At 46.2% G+C, this 26496-nt stretch overlaps 2 protein-coding genes across 4 annotated transcripts in view; one reads left to right on the top strand and one right to left on the bottom strand.

Moving 5' to 3' along the window:
- Positions 1 to 576: 576 nt before the first annotated feature.
- On the top strand, positions 577 to 9931 carry MRPL35 (mitochondrial ribosomal protein L35). 2 transcript variants are annotated; one of them, XM_077134846.1, is made up of 5 exons: positions 601 to 662; positions 4418 to 4546; positions 5763 to 5952; positions 6599 to 6743; positions 9482 to 9931. In XM_077134846.1, the coding sequence occupies exons 2-5, from the start codon at positions 4516 to 4518 to the stop codon at positions 9668 to 9670; spliced, it is 555 nt and encodes a 184-aa protein (XP_076990961.1). In that variant the 5' UTR covers positions 601 to 662; positions 4418 to 4515; the 3' UTR covers positions 9671 to 9931. The 2 variants fall into 2 exon arrangements, with proteins under 2 accessions (XP_076990960.1, XP_076990961.1); XM_077134845.1 differs by lacking the exon at positions 4418 to 4546 and having other exon boundaries at positions 577 to 662.
- Positions 9932 to 10048: 117 nt separating this feature from the next.
- Positions 10049 to 26496, bottom strand: part of REEP1 (receptor accessory protein 1) — a 114083-nt gene continuing 97635 nt past the window's right edge. For both annotated transcript variants that reach the window (XM_077134843.1, XM_077134844.1), the window contains 3 exons: positions 23444 to 23479; positions 17945 to 18096; positions 10049 to 15774 (listed from right to left, as the gene is read on the bottom strand). In XM_077134843.1, the coding sequence (XP_076990958.1) occupies positions 15703 to 15774; positions 17945 to 18096; positions 23444 to 23479 (260 nt within the window). In that variant the 3' untranslated portion in view covers positions 10049 to 15702. The remainder of the gene's footprint in view (positions 15775 to 17944; positions 18097 to 23443; positions 23480 to 26496) is intronic.

The raw sequence follows: 26496 nt of genomic DNA, 5'->3' as shown, positions 1-26496 counted from the left end.
AGGTTCTGTTCTGTTCTGTTTTTCTGTTTGCATGAACATTAGGACAAAAAAGAGATATAACGTATGGTCACATATGTATGGCCACTAATTCTCAGGAATAAAATGAGGAAAGCACAGTTGTTCAGGGAGAGTTGGAGATGCTGTCTACCAAATGACAATCGGCATTACTGATGAAATAAGTATATGTATTTGTGATATTCACATTCATTAGGTTATAGTTGGAACTCAGTATTTTTTTTCCAAAATGATTTTTAGTAATAGTGCTATTTTCTTTCCATTCACTTAGCCACTCATCTTCCAGTTTCAGAAGGATAATAAGTATTATTTTCTCGTTTATGTAAATAAAAAGAGCAAGAATAAATAGTTTCAAATAGATCTTTCAATCACATGCTCAATAGAAATTTATGCGCCTGCTCTGTTCTAGGCACTGTTCGCTAGCACTTGTTTGACAGCGGTAAAGGGATGACGCAGGCACACAATGAGCATTCAATAAGGGTTGGTTTGAGCGCTACTTTTTATTCATTTCCCTCTCCTTAACTCCACCGGGTCGCGTTTCCTTTCGTCCCTTTTGCCGGGGGGAGTTTAGATCCGACGCGGCCGCCGTAGAGCGCCCGGCAAGATGGCGGTGTCGCCGTTGGTGGGTGCTGTGAGAGCCTGTTCAGGTCGGTGGAGGGTGACGTGCTCCATTTATACCTTCAGAGAAAGTAGGGCTGACGGGTGGAATGAGTGTTTGGCCCGGAGGCTAACATTTAAAAAAACGGAGTCTTTATTTGCGGCGCGAGGACGTTTTCCGGAGCGGCCCGACCGGCCCGGGCCTAGTTGTCCCGCGATTCCCGCTTCCTTTTCGGCTCCTCGCCGTTCCTCCTTTCCTAGAAAAGAAAAGAAAAGAAAGCGAAGGCACTGAGGCAGAGGGTGAAGAGGGAGGCTGCAGCCCCACCTAACTTTGTATTTAGAGGCTGGCATCTGCCACTCATAACCTTTGATTTTGGGAAAGTTATTTATTTTGCTCAAACCTCGGATTATACAGCTGTAGCGTGGGACGGTACCACTTAACTAGTCCTACATATGCTCGTGCACGTTCAGCGCCTAGCGCAGTGTCTGGCACAGAGTAAACTTGAGTGTATAGATTCACAGGTGTGTGTAGAAAGCCAGCCGTGACTGTGGCTGTTCTGTTCGCTCTGACCACGATGTCCGGCACAAGTATGGTCATAGGGACTTCTTGACTGAGAATTTACAGGAATAAAGACAACTAAATTAAGTTACCTTCATTCTCAGGGCTGGTTGCACAAAGTTAAAAAGCATTCAAACAGTATAGGATGGTCAATAAATGACTTCCATATAAGGTATATTAAATTAGTGTAAAATTCTGTGGGAGAAAGGGAATAGAAATAAATTCAGGACGACAGCTACAATGTAAATTTTCCAGCTGTTAGAGAAGAGCTTGTTTATATGAGGTATTTTTTTATTGTGAAATATAATATAAAAAAATTATAGAACATCCGTGGATAGTATAACAAATAACTCTAAAGCAAACACCCCATGCGGTTAACACTGAGGACAAAATATAATTGCCAAAAGCCCCTTCATCTCTGTAGAATTTTCACTCCCATCAAAATTCTTTACTTCCCTCAAAGATAAACACTATCTTCATTTTAATGGTAATTATTACCTTGCTTCTTTTTCAGTAATAGTTTTTGCATCTATTTGTATCTTTAGATAAGGAACTGTTGAATTTTGCTTATTTTAAAGAGCTTACATAATCAAATCATGCAGCAGTAGTCATTTTAGTGTCTGGCCTCTCTCTCTCTCTCTTTTTTAATTCATGGGCAGTCACTGGGAAACGAAATGCCTCTAATTTTGTAGGATTCATACCTATTGCATGTAGCTGTTGTCTTTTTCAGTGCTGTTTAGTAGTGACTGTACCACAATTCTCCATTCTACTGTTGATGGACATTTGTGTGTTTCCACTTTGAGGCAACGTTTAATGTACAAGGCTGCTTGACTTCGTGTCCTGGTGCAGGAATGCAAGATTTTCCCTAAGGTGTATGTATGTGTGTGTGTGTTTTCTAGGTTGAAGAGTATGGGTATATTCAGCATTACCTAATACTGCCAAACTGTTGTCCAAAGTGATGTACTTATTTACTGTCACTCTAGCAGTGTGTGCTCATTTGGTATTGTCAGACTTACTAATGTTTGTTAATCAGGTAGTACCTCCTTGAGGTTTAAAAATGCATTTCACTGGTTATTTATGAGTCTGGGTACCTTAATATGTATGTATTGGCCATTTTCATTTATTTTATGAAGTACCCATTCAAAAATTTTGCCCATTTTTCTGAGTAAAATTTACTAGGTTGTTTGTTTTATTGATTTATAGTAGTCTATGTATAAATCCTTTCTTGTTTATCTTTTCCAATATTTTCTTCCACTCTGGCTTGTGTTTTTTAATTCTATTTAGTGTCTTGATGAGAAGAATTTCTTATTTTCATCCATGTAATTTATTGTCCTTGTATTTTTTAAAATAGATGATGTGGGTGGGTATCAACTCACTGTGATATTTAGATTCTTGAAAACAATTACCGAGTGATGTGAAAGTTTATTTAAAGTGTTAATATTTTAAATATACTGGAAATTATATCCTTTTAAACAATTTAACTATTTAATATTGTAGATATTACTTAAGAAGTTGTGGAAGGGTACTTAGTTTTCCTTTAGACACAGTCCTACTCACCCACTGATACCCGCCAAACCTTCCGTTCCTGTCTCACAGGGCTATTTACACTTCCCCATCCATACTATATTCCATTTTTGCCTCTTCATCTTTGCACCTTTTGTTCCTTCTACCTCCTCTTATTCCTTCAAAACTCTGGTTTTGTGTTACCTCCTTTGTGGAAATTTTTCTGTGTCCTCCATGTGAATGTATTTAGGGAAGGCCTACCTGAGTTAAATTGGGCAGCCAGGGCAGAGAACTGAAGGAACTGTTACTGCCCTTGATTTATGTGTTGCACTTTTGTTAGCGACAGAATTAGTCTAAATTAAACTGATAGGTTTTTACAAGCTAAATCCCATGGTTGGTCCACCAGAGAGTGTGGTGAATAAAATTCCCGAAGACATTTTTCCATGAACTGGTCTCAAACTAGGTTCACCTTTTCTGTTGCCTCAGGAACCATTTTTTTCTAACCTCAATGTGTTTGTTAGTTCTTTTGGGATGTGGTGGTGGAGTGGGAATTGCACGGGCAGGGTATCAAACCTGGGTCGCCCCTGTGGCAGGTGAGAATTCTACCACTGAATTATCCTTGTACCCTCTGTCTTGTTAGTTTTGATTCCCTTTTTCTCTGTTAGAGAGATCAGTTTGAATTCTTATATTCTGTCTTTTAACAAATATCTTAATAAGCCATAGTCCCAGCTTGTTTTTTATGCAAATTTGATAAGCATGCCTTTTGTAGTTTTATGCCCTTCCTTAGTATTGGAAACAAAACAGTCAATTAGGGAGCCTGGTAGCAGCGTTCATCTGGTGAAAAGCAATCTATTAATTAGCTAGCTAGTTTCCAATCAGCTTGGAATTTATTTACTCTGTCATCCTGCCCACTTTTCTGTATTTTGTCCTTTAGAAGATAAGGAAATCTCTATTCTAAAGTCAGGATACACTATATCTAAGATATTCCCATGATTTTCCAGGCTAGTGACTGTATCAAAAAATGAAGTTAGTTCTTTTTAAGATATACATACTGACTACTAGTGACAGCCTGTTTTTTCCTATGTGCTCACCTGTTTATTAATCTGCTTAAACATTATTTTATCTACAGATAATCTGTGATTTACTCATCTATATCTTTGAGACTATCCATGCGTTTCATTCAGGATGATTTCCAAGAATTTTTGAGAGTTGTTTTTTCTTTTTAACTGAGAACTATCAAAAATAGAAGGCTTGTGGTGCAACAGTGGTTCAGTGGCAGAGTTCTCACCTGCCATGCTGGAGACCTGGGTTTGATTCCCGGAGCCTGCCTATGTCCAAAAAAAAAAAAAAATCAATTGGGCATATTTATGGGCGGGCCACGGTGGCTCAGCAGGCAAGAATGCTTTCCTGTGATGCCAGAGGACCCGGGTTCAATTCCCGGTGCCTGCCCATGTAAAAAAAAAAAAACAAAAAAATAGAAGGCTCATATCTATATGGCCTTTGAAAATTGGGACTTTTCTTTATAGTTTTCCTCTTCACTTACCTTTCAAAGATTAATTCTTGGCTTGTAATCATACCTTCAAATCCTTTTAGTTCTTTAATAGAGACATGATTTATACCCAGAGACATGCATTTCTACGTTGGGTAGAGAATTTGATTTCCAAGAGCCAAATGTATTATGATCTCACTTGCAGTCTCCTGAATCTTCAGTTAACTCATGAATGTTTATGCTACCCTTTTCAGTTTGAAAACTTTTCTTTGATGGAGAAAATGAAAGCAAAATAAGGGTTTAAGTGTTTCGCCTTCACTCTGCCCCCTGCCAACATTATACCGTTTTTGCTATGCAGTCCTCAGCTCTCCATTACCTGCCAGGTACATTCATTAAAGTTTTTCCCTGTGCCACGTACTCCTCCAAGCACTTTATATGTTTTATCTCATTTCATTTTCACCACCTCCCCATAATTAATCTGTTTTACACTTCAGGTAACTGGGGCACAGAGAGGCCGCATAGCTCGTCATTCATAGACCTAGACTATGAACCCAAGCATTCTGATTAAGGCCTCAGCACTTTACCCCCAAACAGTCGTTAGGTGAAATTGAGTCAGTGGACATAGGGCAGGGTCTAATCAGACTCACCTGTGGAGTGTTTATATTTTTTAACCAACTTACTGAAGTAGAATTTTCATACTATAAAGTTACCTGATTAACATGTACAATTCAGTGATTTGGGATCCGATTAGCAAATTATGCAGCTATCACCACAGTCCAATTTTAGGGTGTTTCCATCACCTGTGGTGCTTTTTAAACATGCGCATTCTTGAATTCCACAGAATCTGCCATTGAAGTTAAAGCTCTGTGATTCTGATTTGCAGCCAGGGACTATTAGTCTGACTGTAGCATGGGAAACAGATAAAGGGAACTGCATTCAGTTCATACATCAAGGCCCTCCAAAATCTGCTTTCTGACCTGCCATATTTCCAACTACTTCTGTCTGTTCATCTCTGACTTGCTTAAGCAAGCAGTGTTCAGCCCTGTGGCCAGTCTGGGCCCCTGTACCTTTGCTTTGTTGTTCGCCCTCTCTGGAATGTGTTCCTCCTCCTATGACTGGTCACTTTCTAGAGGTGAGCTCAAGTACTTCTTGTGCTGCTTTCCTCATGAATCCTTCTCTGGCCACTCTGGTGTCTCTCCAGGGAGCTCTCCAAACTTCTGTGTCTGTAAGTTGCCATTGGACTATGTGTGGGAGTCTGTGTCTCTGTACGGTAGAGGATGTAGGGGTGGGAATTATGTTTCATATATTTTGTTTCCTAGTACTGGACATAGAGCTAGGACACATCAGACTGGATGTGATGATGGTTGCAAAACTCTCTAAATTTACTGAAAATCATGAATCCTATACATAAAATGGGTAATTTTATGGTGTGTAAATTATACTTCAGGAAAGTTGGTAAAAAGCTCCACAGGTGAGCCCAAGTGCCCAAGACACATTAATAATGTATATAACATTTGATTACTTTGAGACATTATTTCAAATAGGGTATATATTTTGCAGTAGCATGTAAAGTATATATATCTCTCTCTGTCATTACAGGAATCTTACGGCCCCTGAATATTTTGGCATCTTCAGTCTATCAAAACTGTACCAAAAACGCCTATCTTATTTCTGTATTGTCTACCCGACATTTTAGTTATGTTCAAACACCAGTTGTCTTCTCAGCTCCCAGACTTCTTACCTCTATCAGAAATCTGGCTTGTGGGCATACTACAACAATCCTTAATAGGTAAAGTATATTTCAGTAAATAAACTATTTGAGTAAAATTTCTAAAATATTCATGCCTGCAAAGACATCTTACCAGTAGATGGGACTCTGCCTACCTGCTGCTTATCATATACATTTTGCTTGGTTGAGTGGGAGAATCTGCTTGGCGTTCGGATGCCTATGTGCCACAGCAGGGATTCCCAAACAGAGCAATTCCATTGTTAACCGCGTGGTTTCCTGGGTGGGATACTGTCAGCCAAAGTGTAGCATGAACAAGATGCTCGTTTTTTACAAGGCTGGATGTATATGGTTTTTATTCAGTTTACATATATTTGGTAAGCACTCCTAGATGCCTAGCACTGTATTTGGCAGAAGAGAATCAAAGATTAGTAAGAAGTCTTCAGGGAATTTATAGGTTAAGATAAATAAGAAACCAAGTGATTACAATATTAGTAGGATAATTCTCATAGCAATTGAAGGGGTGGATTATGAAAGGCTTGCTAATTGGTGATAGGTGCTATTCTGATTGATGCTTAGTGTCATGGAAGTAGCAATGTTATTAAAATCAGCTCCATTTCAGTGATATTTTTCACTCATTTTTAAGTACAGCAATGGATTTTATCCCTTAATCAGTGTGCTGATTTAACATTTTTAAAATATGTTTTAGAGTGGTCCCCTTGCATCCAGATGTTCTGAAGCTACCAGTTCGAAGTCTGACATACTACAGTTCAAGAAAAGGAAAGAGAAAGACTGTGAAAGCAGTCATCCATAGGTTTCTTCGACTTCATTCAGGCCTTTGGCTAAGAAGAAAGGTGAGTCTTCACACCATTACTTGATTGAGAAAGGAGTGTGAGCAAGAGCTTGAAAGGAAGCAGAATTCAGTTAACTTTGTCACTGGCATGATCTTCCGCTTCTCACCAATGGCTTTTACAGTGCTTTGCAGGCATCTCTTCTAAGACACATTCTCAAAACAAAATGCTAATTCACAAGTCTTCAACAACAGGACTCACCTCAGGTCTTTTGCATGTCTGTCTCAGCTAACAATTACCAGCATCCCTTTGTAGCCCCCTCAGGGAAATAACTTGTTTGGAGGCTCCCTTAAAGCCTAGAATGTTGCAGTTGGCAGAGTAGGCTTCACTATGGATTTAGTCGATGGGCTCAGGATTTAGGGATGGAAGAGCTTTGCAGCTTGTGTTGAATTGGATTCTCTGGTGAGAATCTTTATGGCAGAACCCCAGATATACTGTTCTTTTTTTTAATGTTTTCTCTGTGAGTGTGAATGAGAATCATCTGAGACAGAGTTCTAATACTTACTCTGGCCAGGGACCTCAGCCTCTTAGGATTACTGAAAAATTATTGCTTCTCTGCCCTCTGACTCAGGGTCTAGTGAATATAGCTTTTGAATTCTGGCCCTTATTCTTAGAAATAGAATAGCTGGTAAAATTAAGACCAGCGTTCTATAAAACCTCCTGTGAGTTTTCTAACTGTTCAAATCCGTATTCCCTTTTATTATTTGGGAGTTAGCAGATGATACTTTAATGATCAAGATATGTTTCCCTGTGAACTTTCTCACTGAACGGTTGAAAGTATCATTCTCTATTTTATAACAGTATTAAATTTGAAGATAAATGGGTATATTGAAACTCTTCATTTCTCTGTTGAACAATACCGTGGTTGTTAGTTTCCCACAGCAGTTGATGGAAGCTTGTATAATTCATAAGTAGCTGAATAAAAGTTGTAATAGTTGTGAGTCTTGCAAATTTTGAATCACTGGAAACATTTTCTCCCCTTTGTTTTCTTTCTTTTTTTTTTTTTTTTTAACATGGGTAGGCACCAGGAATCGAACCCGGGTCTCTGGTATGACTGGTGAGAACTCTGCCTGCTGAGCCACTGTGGCCTGCCCTCCCCTTTGTTTTAATAGTTGTTTCCAGGTCCTAGGTTCACTCTAGATAAAAAGAAATGGTTGGGAGATGAGGAAGGGGTTTTTTCATTTTCTTTTCTACATCCCTTTTATTGGGCCCTGGATCCCTCATGTTGCTCTAAAGGACCTGATCAAACTCTCCAATCATAAAATCAATCCCTAGCTTCCACTCAGGACCTCAATGTACAAAATATCCATCAAAATATATGTTTAAAAGGAAAAAAAAATCTGGGTGGGTTAATTTACACCAATGTGTAAAAGCTGAAAATATTTTCCATGTCAGTTTCATCTAGCTGTCCCTAATTTTTGTTTATTCCCTCCTTCTACTTCTGAACCTAGAAGCAGACTGTCTAAAACGTGTCAAGCATTTTCACAGTGCTACAGGGTAATCTTCAGAGGATACTGGTGGTGATGGCCAGGCTAGCACATTAGGTGTCTGTAAATCAGAGAACCACTGGAGGGATTCAGTTTCCCTACAATTTACAAAATCCTCACATGGGAGTGAGGATTTGGGTTTGAATGTCTAAATTTAAAATTGTAGACTGTAAGTAGCAAACATCTGATCTGGTGTTTTAAAACCAGAACTCTTACATAATCTTAACTTCTGAGCTTCCCTGTTTTTAGAAGTCGCTGGTCACAGTGAAGATATTAAGGCATGTCAGAAATCCGAGGCACCCTCTCACAGAGCCCTTGTTTGTTCATTTGGTACAGTACCATAAAGAGCCTTGGGCTTGGGGAGAGCCAAAGGTTCTTCTCAAAAGTCTCGTTTCTAATCTCACCTCCCCTAGTAACTTACTTTGTGGTTTTAGCCAAACATCAAGCTGGGTGCCACCTAAGGTCTCTTCTAGTCCATACAGACTATGATTACAATTTTTCCTAATCATTCTACTCTTCTGTTTCTTCAGCATTAATAAAGCAAGGATGGTGTTTATGGCAGTTCTAGGTTAAATATTTGGGTTGACCATTCCCTCACTTGAGAATCTCAAGACTGCTCCCTAATATTAGCAATGATTACATTCCTTAGAAAAGCACTTCCTATAAAAATCAGTCCCTCATGTGTAGAGAGAATAAATGAAGCACTGTGAGTAAAATCTGTGTGTCTCAGCCCTTGCAATGCTCAGCCCCCGTACGAACATCAACTGCAGCACCCTAGCCGATGTCTCCTTCCTCCTCACCTTATGGTGCTGAAGAACCCTCATTAGCTTTCACAGCTCAGTCTGCCATTTGATTTCTCTAACTAATGGTTTGAATGCATGAAATGAGAATAATAGTAGGTTCTTGTTGAAGATTATTGAAGAGATAATGAGATAATGGATATAAAGTTAGCTGTTATATATTATCTTTTACTTCATCAGCCCCAAAGATTTTAGTTGGCCTTATCTTCTGTTGTTTTAATTGAAACAATCTTTTTTTCCCAAAATATTAAATTATTTATTAATAGTTCTCTTTTCAAACTACCCATGCTTTTTCTGCCCACCTCCCTTCCCCATTGAGAATCACAAGTCTCAAAGAACATGTCAGATCCAGTGGAGGTGCTGTCTCCCCTGGGCCAGTAAAGTGTGGGTAATGAAGGTATCTGTTGTTTCCTATTAATATAATGTTTTAAAAATGTCTAATATTATCAAACAGGCTGGCTATAAGAAAAAGTTATGGAAAAAGACAGCTGCAAGAAAAAGACGCTTGAGGGAATTTGTGTTCTGCAATAAAACCCAGAGTAAACTCTTGGATAAGATGACAACGTCTTTCTGGAAGAGGCGAAACTGGTATGCTGATGATCCTTACCAGAAGTATCATGATCGGACAAACCTGAGAGTATAGATTGGAAGTTCTGTAAACTCCTAATCATTTCATATATGTCTTTGTTGTATATAATGTCTTTGCAAAGATAAATAAGTATAAAACTTGATATCAGTTGTACGAACTGATATGTAAACATAAAATCTCAACATTAAACTTATCAAAATTTTAAAATTTGGGTGCATGGGTGGCTCAGTGGTAGAATGGTCACCTTTCATGCAAGAGACCTGGGTTAGATTTCTGGACCATGTACCCCCCAAAAATAAAGATTTTAAAACTTAATGGATTAAGCATTCTTAGGTTTGGTTAAGAAATTAACAGTTTAAAATGTTGCATTATTGTTCTATTAGGCTTATTTATTGGGTAGTAATCTCAAATTAGGACAAACAAAAAAAGACACTAAAACCAGCAAATTAGCTCAAGCAGCATGGCTTTATTCTAATATACATGGGAACTCATGAACCACCTCACCCACCCCATCTCTAACCCAAAAATACAGTCCCCAAGCATCAGGAAGAGCAGAGAGGGGGCTGATCCTGGATCTGAGGCACCTCCCAGGACCTGACAGCTGCAAGTGTGGATCTTCAGGCTTGGGTTCTGCCATGCATGGGACTCGGCTCTTGAGATGTTGTTGGCTGTGTTCTCTGCTCACCAACTGCTTTAATCCATTGCTTTTGAATATTCATTATAAGGGAGTTTCTATATCATGACCCTTTGCTCCTGTCTCCAGTCTCTCATTGCCAACAGACCCTAATTGCCAACTGGGCCAGTTTTGTTTTTTGTTTTACACCAGGTCTCATCAGGGGTTTCTGTCCAGTTAGGAGTTCCTAGGTCAGAAGCCAACCCACAGCGCACTGGTTGTGTTAGCAGATTGACATGTAGCCAAAACCAGTTATTTGAGCAGTTTCACTTAGAGGTGAGCATGGGGTACAATACACTTCACATCTAGTACACTAGATGCATTCTGTTCATAACAGCTCTCATTTAGTTACTTGGAACAAGATTTTTTTATAGAGAGGAAGAACAAATGAAATAGCCTTTTGGCATGCTCATTCATTGAACAGAAGAGAATACATGTGAAGAAAAAACTTTTACTTAAATGTTGAAAGATGCTGTATTTTTTGAAATTTCATCTTTTTATTTGTGAGTATAAAGTTTGCCAAAATTTCCCTAAGAAAACTTTGAAAGATACTAGTGGGGCTGTGGGGAGGGGGGATGGGGGTGGGGGAAATTAACCTCAGGTCTTTTAAGAACATTCTTTCCTTGGGAAGAGGTGGGTAGTTATTTGAATAACCGAGTGGTTGTCTTCTGGGCAGTGGTTCTCAGTTGGCATAGGAGAGAATGTTATGGCCAGTTTGTCAAACCACAGGGAGCTTTGCTGGTTGAAAACCATTATTAAGCAGAAGTATGTGTCAATTACTATTTCCAGTCCCTTAATACAATAGTTGATGATAAGAGGAAGTTCTTCTGTTGTTAATAGAATAAAGTTAAACACCAAACTAAAATCATGTCAGACCAGGATAGGGGGCTTCCTTAAGCCAAGTGTGTATACATGAAAAGAAAAGGAAGGGGTGGCATAGAATGTTCTAAAACCAGAAGGCCAAGAGTGTGTTGTTTATAGAACCAATTAAGGCCAGACATTTGACAAGATGAGGTAAGGGCCTGAAACATGGAATGGCATTCTGTTTTGATGCGTTTTTATTTCATCCCGCATCTGGGACAGAGGAAGCCAGCCACTTAGAAGGCTTACACATCTTTTCACCTGCCTGCTCCTGACCTCCCACTTGGGAATTAGTGACTTCAGAGCTGAGGAGGACACTTTCCCACCATCTCCATGACCTCTTTTAGTGCATGTATAGACCATTAGGGCCTCACAGAGCCTTTGAGAAAGGAGGGGTGAAGAAGAGGACTGGTGACTAGGATTCAGAGGGACTGAAAATAGAAGTAGGCATAGGATTTAGGGGAAAAGAAATGTTCATATAGTCAGTTTTCATTTTGAGGGTAACAGGATTTATCAGCACAGAGTTTATAGTTTGACAATAAAACGTCCTTCATTAAAGTCTACCTAAGTGACACATTCAAGTACGTGTAAAAGTGTATGGAACACCTACGATGTCCCAGTGTGAGGGGGTTGATCTGTAAAACTTCTAATTCTTAGTACATCCCTTAAAGAGGTCTATTACTCATCCCTCATTTAGAGTTGATGAAATCGAAGCTTAGAGAGGTAAAATAAATTAATAAGTCACAGAACATGGGTTTAACTCATTGGACTCATGTTATTTCCCTAGGTTTTCTAACAACATAAAAAGTCACACCTTGAATCAGCCAGTGAGTATAATCTAGTACTATAAGTACTATATATGTCTTCACGACACTGTATCAATTCAGCTTTAAAATATCCTAAGTTTGCTTTCCTGTTGTCAGCTCTTAATCTGATTAATTTCAGTTCTACTGCCATTGGACCTGGCTCAGTAAATGAATGGATTTTCAACCTTCTTTCCATCTCTTCCATCTTTTCAGTCCTCTGAATCTGCTCCTTTACCTGCCACTATTGCTTTCTTTTACAGTTTTTGTATCAAACATGTAGGATACCAGACTATAAAGGCAAAGAAAATGGGCCTGTGTTCAGTTTTGATGTTTTACGTTTTGAGTTCCACATCTGTGTGACCACCACACAGAGCTGCAGGGTGCCTTCATTTTGAAAAGGCACAGGCCGCGACAATGATGGTGGCTTCTGTACAGCCAACAGTACACCTTCGTAGGTACTGCTTGTTCAGACCCATGTAGGTACCCCTGTCTGCAGGTGAGGAATCAGACTCAGAGAGGTGAAACACTGGACCAAAGGCCCTTAGAACTGCTTCCCAGAAGAACTACTCTGGCATTTTCATAGTCACCCAGATTCCACTGACAATCTTTTAAAATGTAAAGCCCAGTGATAATGTCAGGTTTAAATTAGTGTAATCCATTGGTTTTTCAGAACGCTCATATTTAATTATTTTCTTTTCCACAATCCTGTGTAGTTGGCATGGGGTCAAGTCAAGGCCAGTAGTGGCTGAGCACTTTGCTTGTAATCCTTGCTACCTTCCACACAGGTGTGTTTATTTTCTAATTTCTCTTTCCTCTTAAGCCCAACATTACAAAGATTTTTTTTTAGAAGAAAAGTGTTAAGACTTTATTTATTCAAGATGTGTATCAGGCATGATAACAAAACTGCAGAACTTCAACCTTTGGAATACTGTAATTTTACATCTCTCTGATGCATGGGCCAGTATACTATTTTATTACAGATGGCTCTACATGGACTACAGGAAATAAACAAGGGAAAATGCACAGCCACAGTCCGGAATACCAGCTCTCTGCACCGGTGCCGCCAGAGGATGGAGCTCATCCTTTGCCATTTTGAATACTGTGCACAGTGAAGGACCAGGAAGGAGCTCAGCGATGGTCAGGATTGACAAGAACTCTCAGCACAAACACGTGGACAGTTCACTATGGAGCACACACGTCTCAAAGGCCAGCGAAGTGAGCAAGCTATTCACACACAGTCTGGAGGAATTATGACCAAACTCGCCAACCTCGAAGTACAAGACCATGCCTCACCTCAGAAACAACAGGTGCTCAATGGCAACCAACTGAAAATTAACACATGAGAATTCCAGACTTTTGAGCTAGGATTTTGTAAACAGCCTGTGTCTGTAACTCAGCAAATTAAAAACATTTGGTTATATCCTCTGGACGCCACCATACCACTACGTGTACACATCTTAGGTCAGTCTGTACACAGAGACACAGCTTGTTGGATGAGTAAACACATTTTGCCAGAAATAGAAATAGAACAGCTGCTCTCAGCTGTAGGTGTCTTTAAGAAAGAAACCAACTCCCTAATCAACGCTTGAAGAAAAAAATAGTTACATTTACATTAAGACAGCAGTTTAGATACCGTTATATATTTTTAACCTTGAATGAGAAGTAACACTGCATGCCTGAGAGTAGAGTGCTTCAAACTTTTTTTGGCATAATTGAGTGCAAACTGAACAGCCTGTTCTTGTTAGAACTTTCTATGGTAAAATGGTGAAAATATAGCTTGTTCACTAGGGGATTGTAATCTCAGCTGATAACGGCATTTATTTTTTTGGCCACAACAAACAAAGTTGCTAAAAAGCTGCTTTAGCCTTTCCTGCACTTGTTTCTGATAATTCTAGGTACTCCCAACTGATGCGTATATACAGTTTTTTCTCTGAACCTATTCTGTAAGCTTGAAGAACACGTCAACTAGGTACTGGTGAGTGTCAGGCACAGACAATAAAGCAGACAGCCTCTATTTGCCCTCTCAACCACAAATTTGCTTTTTAGATTTATTCCCCTAAATCCTTTAATAAATTATAAAATCACCTTCAGAGGAACTGTGGGAGGAAGGATTTTAAATATGTGTATCTCGCAACAACTAACTTCAAGTAAAACCCTTTCTGAGGTGCAAGACCCAGCCGAGGGCTCATCAGCAGAAGTCACTGAGGCCTGTCCATGCCACCCAGCAGTGGGCTGCTCACAGTTGGCAACAGTGAGTTCTGTGCAGCCCCCAGCACTAAATCTCCAGTCCTCAGGGCCTGTCTATGCGCACGACCCAGGTATGAAGGGCTGGATTGCAACACTGCATGCACTACACCTAATAAAAACACTAACTAGTCCTATGATTCAGCTCAACTGTCATGGGAGGTAGCCATCCCAGACTAAAATTCCATGTGAGCCCAATTCTCTTACTTTTAAGAAAAAAATTTCACCCTAAGTGGGAGTCCCCTCAGATCACGCTGCCTTCTTCTCCCAGGTAATCTGGGCTTTATAAAGTGCCTGTGCAGACCTGGAGTGTTCATGGTTGTGGGACTTCTCTTGCTCCCACACTGCACAGATTGAGAAGGGAAGGGAAGAGGGAGCTACCATTGTCTGAGCAGCCAGCCTTATCATTAGCACCCCCAGCGTCTGAAGCCTTATGAGAACCCAGCATTCTCACTGTCATACGTCCCCAATGCGTATTATAGCATAGCTGAAACACCGAACCATAGATTTTATTTTGTCTTTTTGTTTCTGCTTATTGTTTTCTGCTAATACAAGGTATTCTAATTATAGGCTCCTCTTTTGGGGAAATTCACTGTTGTACTGGTGACTAAAGAGTTGTAATTATTTGCCAAGCACTTTTGAAACACTCAAAATTATTACCACAGCTCAGTGAGCCCACATTCCCAAGGAGTTTTACCCAGGGTGGGTCACCTGCCTATTCAAAGCTAAATGGGGTCAGAAACTTCTAAAACCTGAGTCTGAGGTAGGGAGATGGGCTTCCTGTGACTCTCCCTCATCCAACTGTTCTTCAACCTCGTATCATACTCATCTCTGTCACTAAGATGTTGTCTCTCTTCATTCTAGACTTCTCTGCCATCTTGGCTATGCTACTATGAAGACTGGAGCATCTACCTTAAGGGAAGGGGACATTTTGCTGGAGCTGTATTTGGAAGCTCTATAAGCACATCTGAGACATTCTCTAGAACTGATAATTTTTTACATTTCTGTTGCTGCAATTTGCTTACAAATTAGAACCTCCCGCAGCCCTTACAAGTCCATCATATTAAGCCAAAAGCCAAAGTATGTACATCATAGGCCAAAGGATTAGTACCAAGAACAACAACAAAAAAAGTTTTACAAAATTGCTCTCTTTGCATTTACAGAACTTAAAACTAAGTATGCAACAGATAAATTACAAATGTACATTTCAGCAGTGTTGGGGCGATTCTCCCATATGTCTAAAAACACGCTCTTGCCTATGATGACAACCTAATAGTGGAAATCCACTAACCTCAGGGATTTAAAGGTCGCCCCCCACCACTTTCTTATGTAGCCTCTCCCCAGCAAAACAAAAAAGAAAAGGAAAGGAAATAACTGAGAGTGGAAGAGAGGGGAGAGAGGAGGCCAAGTCTGTGGGCTGCCCGGCCAGCGGCTGCCTGGGGTGAGGGGACAGCTCTTTAAGGCAGAGAAGGAGCATCCGTGGGCCTGGGCTGCGGCTCCCCTCACGTGGTCTCAGCGGCCGGGGATGAGCTACTCTTCCTCCTGAAGCGGGATCGGAGGGTTCTAGGCGGTACCTGGAGAAGACAGAAAGAAAGACAGCCCTTGGTTTGGCACACGTGGAATCTTCAGGACAGCACCCAGAAAGGTTGGTGTCGAGATAGCCAGCCTTTGAGAAGAATGCACGGTGTTGCAGGCAGCTGGCTGGGGTTGGGGACTCACTTTGGGTCAGGAACCAGACCCCAGAGCATGTCCTGAGGGTCTCCGTGACCTGGGCGGACTGAGAAGGTCAGTGCCTCCCTGACCCATGCTGCCTGATGTCTCCCAAAGTTTTGTTCAGGAAGAGGACACCTCCTTATACCTGCCTCGGGAGCAAAACAAACTTTCGCAGTGATCGGCAGAGAGGACTGCTTCCCCATCTGGTCTTTGTAACTTCCTTGGGGAACCAGCCTCATGATCCATGGGGCACGTTTAAAGCCTCCATCATGAAATTTCCAGCCTGCTCCTGGAGGTGAAACCCTTTAATTCATAGCAAATCACAACCCAAGCAAACGCCCTCTAGGTGTAAAGGGTCCCACCTCGACTTCCCCACAAATGACCACGAAGGACCCTCCTCGTATGGGACACATGAGTCCCAGGAGGCGATACCATTCCAGCTAAGGAAAAGGAAAGTTCTCTTGTCGCCTCCAGGGAGCCACGCAACCGGCTGACTCCCCTTTGGTCCTCACCTGCCTCTGATTTTAAGCCCTGCCTCCCCTTTCTGCCCTGCATATTTCTAGGTGTCCTCAGCAACCAGTTCAAAAGGCACCCTGCAGAGAGTCCCTATGCCCCTCTCCCCACAGCCTGGCCTGCAACTGCAGTGTCTCACCCAGACCCCACCCCGAGGCCTCTGCCCCGGGGTGAGGTCAACTCCACCTGCTTTCTGCCTCTCCCGCCGGACTGGGGACCTCCTGAGACAATCTGTGTCATGTCTACCACTTTCCAGGCGCTAGCACAGAGCCAGGCAGGTACCCAGAAGCAGGGGCGGGGGGCACGAGCAGAAGGCTTGGACCTGCTCACACCCCAAGCCCATATGTTGCAGCCTCACAACTAAGAAATGTTCACCAACCATCTCCGGACTCTCAGTAAAAGAAGAACCAGCGAAGCCTACAGTTTTAGAACTCGGCCTCTTGGCAAGCTGTTTAACAGTAAATTGTAAAACAGCTTGTACTGTTTGTACAGGGAAACACCATACAGGGAACACTGTGTTTATACTATAGGGAACGGCTGTTTGTACAGGGAAACACTGTGTTTATAAAAGGAAGCACTGTGTTTGTACAGGGGGAAGCTGTGTTTATATAGGGAAATGCTGTGTTTGCACAGGGAAAAGCAGTGTTTGTACAGGGGAATACTGTGTTTATATAGGGAAATGCTGTGTTTGCACAGGAAAAGGCAGTTTTGTACAGGGGAACACTGTATTTATATAGGGAAATGCTGTGTTTATACAGTGAAATACTGTTTAAACACTGTACAGGGGACACTGTGTTTGTGCACGAAAAGCTGTGTTTATACAGGGGAAAGCTATTTATACAGGGAGCGCTGCATTTGTTCAGGGGAACATTTCTGCATGTCACCTGAGTCTCTGCATGGGGAATGGGGGGTGGTGTCTCATCTGGGCTCTCTGGCCACAGAGGTCAACAGAAGGGACAGCAGGGGAGATGTGCAGGGCAGAGAGAGAGAGAGGCGTCCTGCAGGCCCCTGGAGCTGCCAGACCCCAGGGCTGCTGACTCCCTGCCATGCTCACAGAGCATCTCACATCACAAAGCTCTGGGCTTGACTCTGTTCCTACCCCAAACTCCAACTCATCGGCACAAGGCAATAGTAGGCAAGGCCCATGTTCAGTCCCTGGTGACTTTAGAGGATTGTGCTCCATCCATTTTGCTCCTGGAACCATGCTGTATCCTGGAGAGGCAGTAAGGAGCAAGTCTTCTTGAAAATGTGCCAGATGATGTAGGCTGAAGTTTGCATCTTCAAAAACACTCATTTGGTTGTTTTTCCCTTGTACATCATCTTAGGAGTGTTTACTTAAAAAAAAATTCCTAGGTGCTTTATGACTCACCTTTACTATTTCTCGATAAAATTAGCAGAGTCTTTTATACCTCCATTTTGGGAAAAAAGAGATGCCTACTCCCAGCACCCTGAGACCTCCAGGACAAAGCCACTGTGCAAACACACATACTCCATCCCATAGCCCCAGATGCCGTGTACCTCCAGGGACAGATCCAGCTTTCTAGGCGCCTTAAACTTGTACATGAAATCCAGCAGGTCTTCCTCCTCCTCGTCCGAAAACGCCAATGGGTTTGGGACCTGGTGGGGCTCCCAGGCCTTCAGACCACCCTCATTCACCTCTCCCTCAACCACTTAATGTCCATTTACCATCTACACAGAGAAGAAAAGCACAGCGAGGGGGGTCAATGTGGAAAGGAGCCAGAGAGCGTGGGCAAGGGCAAGGTTAGACAGCACCCCATGGAGGGCAAGGTCAAGGTTAGACACAGCATCCCACAGAGGGCAAGGGCAAGGCTAGACACAGCACCCCATGCCAGGCCTGTTAGCAAAGCTGAGGCCCCTCTGCCTTCATCCTGGGGGCCTCTCTGCAGGGGTATCTGGGATGGGGAAAGTGCAACCCAAGATATGCCACAAGCTGGCTTCCAGATGGGGGAGCACTGCTTCCCTGGGAGAAGGAGGGAGCACCTTCACTGAGATGTCCATCCCCCGCAGCTTAGGCCACCAGAAGGAAGCCAGGGAAAGTCCCCTCTAGAAAGGACAGTGGCAGTGCTTTCAAGTGGGGAAAACACGTTTTTTTACATTTATATATAGCCATGTTGACAGTTGATGTCACCTGCATATTCAGCTCAAAGCATCCTTTACGATACAGGATATCAAATGCCAGGAGGCCTTAAGAGACAGCCTGATACGATTTTTTATTTCAAAGGCCAAGTTCTAGAGAAGCAGAGCCTAAGCTAAGAAGCACATTCACAAATAAGGCAAGGTTCCAGTTTCAGTCTGCCCTGACTAAATCCACGGGCAAAGCTCCAGAATTATTTCATCTCCCTGAATGCACAGCACTTTTAAAATGTTAGATGCTCATACACATTCCATATCGACTGGCGAGCGGGTCCTACCTTGGTTGAGAGCTAAAACATTTTCTACCCATATCCAGATGATCTGACGTCCACAGGCACATCTTCCTATTCTTTTATGTAATTTTCATTTAGAATCCCAGAATGCAGAGCTAGGGAGACCTCCGCATGTGCCTAAAAATGCGTCCAGCCACCAAAGGTCACAAGGATTTGGGACTCATGAGATCAGAGGGGCCCTGGCTGTGGGGCGAGCCAAAGAATGCCTGAACTCCTCTCGGGCAGCTCTGCAGGGCTTGCTGCTACACTGCATAGCCGCCAGCAGGGGGCAGCACAAGCACACCAAGGCCTTAACTCAGCATTTCAAACCCAACGATTGGCTCAGATGGGTTTCTCTGATTTCCTGTCTGTTCACTCTGGGTGGTTGCCTTCTGGTCCCTTCCCCAGCCAAAACTGGATCTAAAAGGACCAGCTGCTCTGGGGAGCTCTCCCTAAGCTCTGGCCCTCCATAACCTCCCTACTTGGTGACCTCCAAATGGAAAGGTGGAGGCCCATGCCTGATGTCCCCTTAGTTTCTCTGAGCACCTACACAGGCTGGGGTGCAGGGTGGCCACTCCATCAGCTAAACAAGTGGAATACTATTGTCACCTAGGGATGCTCAGCTCTCACCCCGAATCAGAACTTTCTACTCAGCAACAAGATGCAATCCAGAGGGAGAAAGGACAGGACTGCCCAGGACCGGAAGCCCTGAGCCCACGGTAGACCCGGCAGAACCAGCCCGGCCAGGTCCACCCCATCCCAAACCAGCAGGCTGCCCCTGACCAGAAATCCCCCAGGAGAGGGGCCTGCACATGATGTTCCCTCTTGTCCCAGCACTGCCCCAAGACCCACAGGCATCTAACAAGCCATCCCATGCACCAGTCTGGGTTCACTGAGGCTGAGCACTGAATCAAACACTGCCAAAAGTCAATAACTAACCTCAGGACTGGCACCAAAATGGCTTTGTGCTTGCTCTCCTCTGCACCCTGGAGCATGGACTAAAGAGTAGAAAAACGAACCTCTGACCAGCAAGGAATGATGGTCAAGCGGGTCCCAGATGTCGAGGCAGGAACAGAAAACAAGTGCTCAGCTCACCAGAGCTGGGAGCAAAGGTGGCTTGTGTGGGTGGCTCAGAGGGCCAGAAGTAGCCTCAGATGGGAGCTACAGACAGACTTACTAAAAAGAGAAAAAACTGCTCACCGTGTTCACTGGAGATTTTTGCCAAGAATGTTGTTTATAATATTCTGCCTTAGTCTTAGGACCTGTAAGAATAAATATTCTGGACAAGATAAGGGAGCCTCTGAGCCTTTGGTTGGTGGTGGTGTGGTGGACAGTTAACTAATTGTTTCTCTCTTTGCACTGACTACAAGGAAGCTCAGAGTCTTTGACGGTCTACAACTTTATGGCTTGTGTTTAAGATTTCCTCACCCCTAACTTCATCTTACCTATCTATTCCCTTTTCCCCAGTTTCATTTTTCCTTACTTTATTTTGATTTTTCATGTTATTTCCACAAGTAGACTTAAACCCTTTTTGGAACAGGGAGGGGTGGACATGAAGTATAAAACCCACAGCACGTGGTCTTACCAAGGGGAACGTGGACGAGGCTGAGGACAGGGTGTGTGTCCTCACACGCTTGTCCTTGTGGATCTAAACAGAAGTCATGCCCCCCTGACTGCAGGCCTGAAAGGGTGGTGCTGCTCCTCACAGCTCAGTGTCCAACCACCCTGGGGGCCACAGGGACTAGAGGACAGAGATGCCTCCCGTGCAGATGTCAGCCCGCCACCTCAGGGGCGGCCTGGAGCCAGGAGCAGCCACGTAGGGCAGCCTCTAGGGTTGGGCAGGGCAGGGCAGGACATCTCCTGTGTCCTCCTCGGCAGGGACTAAGCGGCGGCCTGGCTGACATTTCTGGGTTAGCACACATGTCCGCAGGACCATGGCAGGCTGGGAGGCAGGACGGGAGGGGCCGGCAGGGCAGGGGTGTCCACACCTGGCCCGGGTTAGAGAACACTGCACACAGCACATACGGGGCAAGGCGGTGACGCTGGACAGCACACGCCCGCCTGGAACACTTACGTCCATGTCCCCGACAGCCACGGAGGAGAAAGAAGAGAACACTCTGTTAGGGAAAGGCCTTTGGGAATGAAATGCACGCACGCACACACACACGCGCGTACACACACACACGCACACGCATACATGCACACCGTCCTCCAAACCTCGGACAGCAACTCCGGTTGTGGCCAGAGGAAAACGCTGCCCAGGGGCCACGCTCAAGTGAACTGCAATCTTTTCTGTTTTGTTTTTGTTTTTAAATAAGAGAGGATAAAAAGAGATGGTGTTCTTGCTTATTAAAATTATCCTCCATGCTTGCTTTAAAAAAATAAAACACAGGAAAAAGAAATAATTCTAAGCCACGGTAAGAGCTCACTCAATTCTATATTACAGCAAAGTAGGCAGAGAGTAGAGAGGGAAGAAGGGATGCTGAGGACGGGAGAAAAAGAGAATGACAGAAACACAGAAAAAGAGTGAATGGAGGAGGTGAGCAGCCTGTGCAGGGACGGGGCAGGGTGTGTAGGGGACATCCTCCTGGCCCTGAGGCGGTCAACCCAGAGCACAGGCTGCTCCCGGGCTCTCCACGCTCTGCCGTCACGTGTCACTGCTCTACGACATGACCGTTCTCCCACCCCTACCCCCACCCCCCAATTAAGATCTGAGTTTACAACCCCTGGAGACTTCCCTGTTCTGTTCAGGGGTCCCAGGGACCCCCAAGGCCCCAAGAGTGACGTCAGCCTTCCCAGGCTCTACTTTAGCCATGGGCCACCCCACAGGGGATACAATTTCAGGGTTTGGGTGGGCCCCTGGGAGCCCTGAAATCCTCTCTAGAGGTATCACTGCTTGACAGCCGGCTGCCCTGGGGGCCGACAACCCCCACCCCACCCTGAACATCATCTGCCAACACTTTGCAACCCAGCACCCTTCAGGCTGTCAGGGCTGGGGGGACCTCAAAGGGACTCCAACCCAAGCCCCCAGTTTTCAGAGGGGGTGGCCGAGGCCTGGAGGGGAAGGGGTTTTCTTGAGGCCACAGTTGGTTCGCTGCTGTAGCCCTGGGGAGGGACAGGTGGCTTTGGGGGGCACTGGGGGCCCCGCGGAGTGGGAAAGGGTCAAGAAAGGGCATGCTGGGGGCCACAGCTTCCCGGCGGCAACTCTGAGCCTCTTCAGGTTTCTTCCTGGCTTCAACCTCTGGGCCCTTTCTAGGACATTAATGCCAGTATTGTGCAATCGGCTGCAGCTGCATCTCAGTGTGCTGCAAACAGCCTCTGAGATGCTGCTGCCAGGTGTCTAGGACACTAAGGGCTTCAGGGCGTGGCATGGAGCAGCCCCGAGGAAGGAAGGGAAGGCGCACAGCCTTGTCTCCCCAGAACCCCATGCGGCCACACCCCGGAATTAGGGGCCTTCCAAGTGGCTCACAGAATTTAGAAATAGAGGTTGGACCGCACCAGCTGGGACCACCGGGACGCCTCTGAACCTCCATGCACCCTGGCCACGGCTGCCCAAAGCCCGGGAAAACCTCAGTATCTGAGAAGCCTTACAGCGATGAAATGGCGGAAGCCAGTCCACGTGGAGGGGGGAGCCTATCTGCACCCTGTCCCCCGCACCGCGGTCCTCCTCCCTTCCCGACACCATGCGGGCCGCAGGGTGGAAGGGGAGCAGCGTCAGTGCCCCTCGCGCCCCCGGTGAAGGTGAGGGGAGAAGTCGCGGCAGGCTGCCAAGGAGCAACATGGCTGGGCGCAGGGCCCGGCAGCAACGTCACGCCGTGGCCACACGCAGTCCTCGCCGCCCAGCAGCCCGTTCCTGCGCCCCGAGCCTCCCGGCGGCTCCGGGCCGTGACACAATCCTAAGAACCCTACAGAAAGCCTATCGCAACAATTCCACGGGAGCACAGCATCCGTCTTAGAGGTGGGAAGCGAGGGCGCGGGACGGTTAGGCCACACGGCGGCACAGACAGCACGCAGCCCAGCTGGACCCAGGCTCCCTCGGCTGCACCGGGAAGAGAAACCCCTGGCAGTGAGGGGTTTGGTCACTCCAGAGGACCGAGGCCAGCCTCTGAGTGTGGTTTTAAAACTCGTCCACACGTCTTCTCTTCAGGGGTGGATGTTAACTCCGCCCTCGAGTGGGGCTGGACCTCAGGGCTTGCTCCTAACAAACAGCAGAAGGCGGAGGCGGCAGCATGTGACTTCGAAGACTAGTCGAGAGTCTGAACAGCCACCGTGGCCTTCCGCTTGCCCTCTGTCTTGCATCACTAGCTCTGGGCGAAGCAGCTGCCCTGGAGTATGGGGTGGACACATGTCCTGCAGCCCCGGTAAACCTTCACCTGGTGGACAGAGCTAGAACCTGGCTAAGCCATTCCCAAATTCCTAGCCCACAGAAGTGGGGAGAGAATAAATAATGTTTTCAGGGTTTAACCTCCTAATCCCTCCCCCCAGACCATGCAGCTGAGAGGGAGCCCCGAGGCCAGGTGCCAGCTGGTGGTTAGCGTCCCTCTGGCAGCAAGAGCCCAGCACACTGCAGAGAGGCCGGCTGCCCACTCACCTTTCCGGGTCCTGCAGGTGGAGCAGCAGGTACACACTGTGGGGACGGGGCACCGTCAGTGACATGCCCACACCACAGGGAGGCCCCAGGGAGGGTGGGCATCCCAGTATGTTCAACAGAGGGTCCTGGGAATGGGGGTCTCTGCAGAGGGAACCAGTTCAGATTTGGCCTCCCTGTGCCTGGCCCACAGGGCACAGCCCTTGAGCGCCACAGCCCTGGAGAAGGCAGGGGTTGGGAGTCAAGGCTTCCTGTGGGAAAGAAGTCCCACCACCCTTGCCCAGAAGGCCCCTTCCTCTCCCCAGGGCCCCCCCTTCAGAATGTCCTCTGACTCCCACAAGTGCTCGGGGCTGGCCTAATTGGCCATGGCCTCGTGCCCTCCAGCGGTCTTGCGGCATGGCCATCCTTGGCATACAGTAGGCATTCACTAAGTACTTGTTAACTGAGTAACTTCAAGTTCTCGAAAGACAGGTTTCCTTCTTGCAACTTTCCAGTCCCCTTCTGGTGTCCGACTGAATACCTCTTAACGCCAGTCCCCGCCTGCCCATAGGGGAGGACAGACCAGGCCGGGGAGAGAAGGTCAGGTGAGGGGACTGGGCGGAAACTGACCAGCCTCTCCCATCACCCCAAAAGTGCAAGAAAGAACAATCCTCCATGCCTGAGGCCCGCATCTTCCTTAGACCCCAGGCAGGTGTTCACTGAGTGCCTGGCCTGGCGGTTGGCAGGGGGGCACTGACACAGGGAAGCCCCGAACCCGCGTCTGCCTCCAGAAACCTTCAGAGCAAAATCACCTGCAGGTTCAGTTTCCGTGCCCCCTCCCTCCCTGCCACCTTGGCTTGGCTTCTTCCCTTCTTCCTAAGATGCAGTGGCCCGAATCAGTCTCCCTCCTCAGCAGAGGCCACCACCAGCTACCAGGATCCCCTTCATGTTGGAGGCATACGTTTTATCCCCTTATCCCACTCATCCTCTCTTTCCTCCTCAAGCAAGCGGCAACTTTAATATTTAAACGTGCATCTTTTTATTTAAAAGCAAACCAGGATGAGCGCTGCCCAGCATATGTTTTTATCCTGCTTAAATCGTTCCATGACATCTAGTCCTGGTTTCTACTTTTCTCCTGGTGCCTCGTGGCTTTGAGACCCATCTGTGCATGTGTGTCACTTGTGGCCTCCAGTGGACTGGCCACTCTGCCCGTCCTCTCTCCCTGGGCTACCCGGTCCAGGGTTGTTCACGCCCTCCTGTCTATGCTCTACTACCCTGAGAAGCAGGCTGGAGAAAGCAGGCTGGAGAAAGAGCCTGAGAAGCAGGCTGGAGAAAGAAACTGGTGCCTGTTTCCAAGGAGAACACTGAAGGGAGCTGGGTCTGTCTCCCATGCTGAGGCCAAATCCTCTGGTTGCATCTGCCTGGATCTAGGCCCATTGGGCACCCGTTGGGGAACACAGGCCCCACTGCCTGTGCTGTCTCTGAACAGGGCCAGCATTGCTACGGGCCAGAGCCAGGACAGAAACCTGGTCTTCTAAGCTTGGAGGGGAACCTGCACATCCTGTGCAAGCCTGGCACCCGAGGCAGTCCCCGTGCCAAGCCAGCGGCCATCTCTCACCATCTTTCTGAGCTGGCTTTTATTTTAGGCCTCAGGACAGCTGGAGATAGTGCCACACGGTCCTCGAGCTCCTGCTGGTTCAGCATGTCCCTCCTCCCAGCCCTGCCCCTCCTCCCCGAAGCCCCAGGTGCGTGGAAGCGAGGGGGCCTGGGTCACGTGGTAGCATGGCCGGTTCTCCATGAAGTCCACCTGACCTGCTCTACCCACAACTGGCGAGTGAAGCAAGGCAGGGGATGGCACCGCCTCTGCTAGCAGAGGGCAGCTAGCCAGTACCCGCGCGAATCACCCCACGCCCTTTTCCACCTGAGCTGGCCTGTGAAGGTGAGACTGTCCCCATGTCCTTAGCCCCTCCCAGCCTCCAGGGTTCACTGTTCTGAGGCTGCCCTGCATGGTCCCCTAGGGAGGCCTGTGGTTCCAGTGCTGTGTGGCCCCGGTACAGAGCATGACCTCTCTGTGACATTTCCTCTACAATGACAGCACAGAATGTCAGGCAGGGATGCCAGGGGACCCAGGCCCACTTCCTAACCAAAGTGGGAGCCTCTCCCTAGAGCCTTTGAAGCATGATCTGTCTTCCAACTTCGGTCTGAGCCCTTTTGAAGACAGGGATTTTGCTTCTTCCCTACCCCCTTCTCTCCTGAATACTTTCCTTATTATTCGTAATGGCTCCAGGCACCATCCTAGGCCCTTTTATGGGGATGGTTTCATTTCAGTCCTCCCAGCAAGCCTAGAAATTGGGCACTGTCATTTCTTATAAGGAACTGAGCCTGCCCAGGACACACAGCTAGTAAGTGCCCGCCCCCCCCCCCCCCCCCCCCCCACTGCCCCGGGAATTGTGCCCCAGTGATTCTTGCTCTGCCCCATGGGCCTTTTTCCTTCTGTGGAATGAGGGTGCAGACAACACAAGTTCACTGTGTGCCCCCATTCCTAGGGCAGGGCCAGATGCTCGAGCTGGTGGGTGGGCAATAGGCACTGGCCTGGGCGGTAGGGACCGCCTCCCGCGGCAGCCCCACCAGCCGTGATGCTGCAGCCTTCTCTTCCCCAGACCTTCATTTCTCCATTGGTAAATCGGAGGGTTAGACCAAATGAGCCCTAAGGGTCCTTTCTGCCTCAAGAGGGAGCCCCTCCCTGAGGCAGACCGCCCCCCTTTCGATACCTCCTAGTCAGGCCTCCAGCTCCCCAGCTCTGCCCTGGTGCCAGCTGTGACATGTTAAAGCAACTCCCTTCCTCTGAGCCTTCAAAAGACTCAGAGGTTGGATGGGGCAGCTGACGCCCCTGCATTCTTCTTAGGAGTGGGATGGTGCCTTCCAACAGGAAAGCCACAGTCCTCCAACCCCTGGAGACAGGACGATCCTGGGAGGGAGGGACACTAGGCTGTTCTCCATTCCCTGGTGGGAACCTGGGTTGTGGCTCAGGCCACCCCAGAGCAACTTTTCCATCCACATCTAAAATGCCCAAAAGT

This window comes from Tamandua tetradactyla, chromosome 17, assembly GCF_023851605.1.
Source record: "Tamandua tetradactyla isolate mTamTet1 chromosome 17, mTamTet1.pri, whole genome shotgun sequence".
NCBI classification, from domain to species: Eukaryota; Metazoa; Chordata; class Mammalia; order Pilosa; family Myrmecophagidae; genus Tamandua; species Tamandua tetradactyla.
This window is presented reverse-complemented; position numbering and strand designations above follow the sequence as displayed.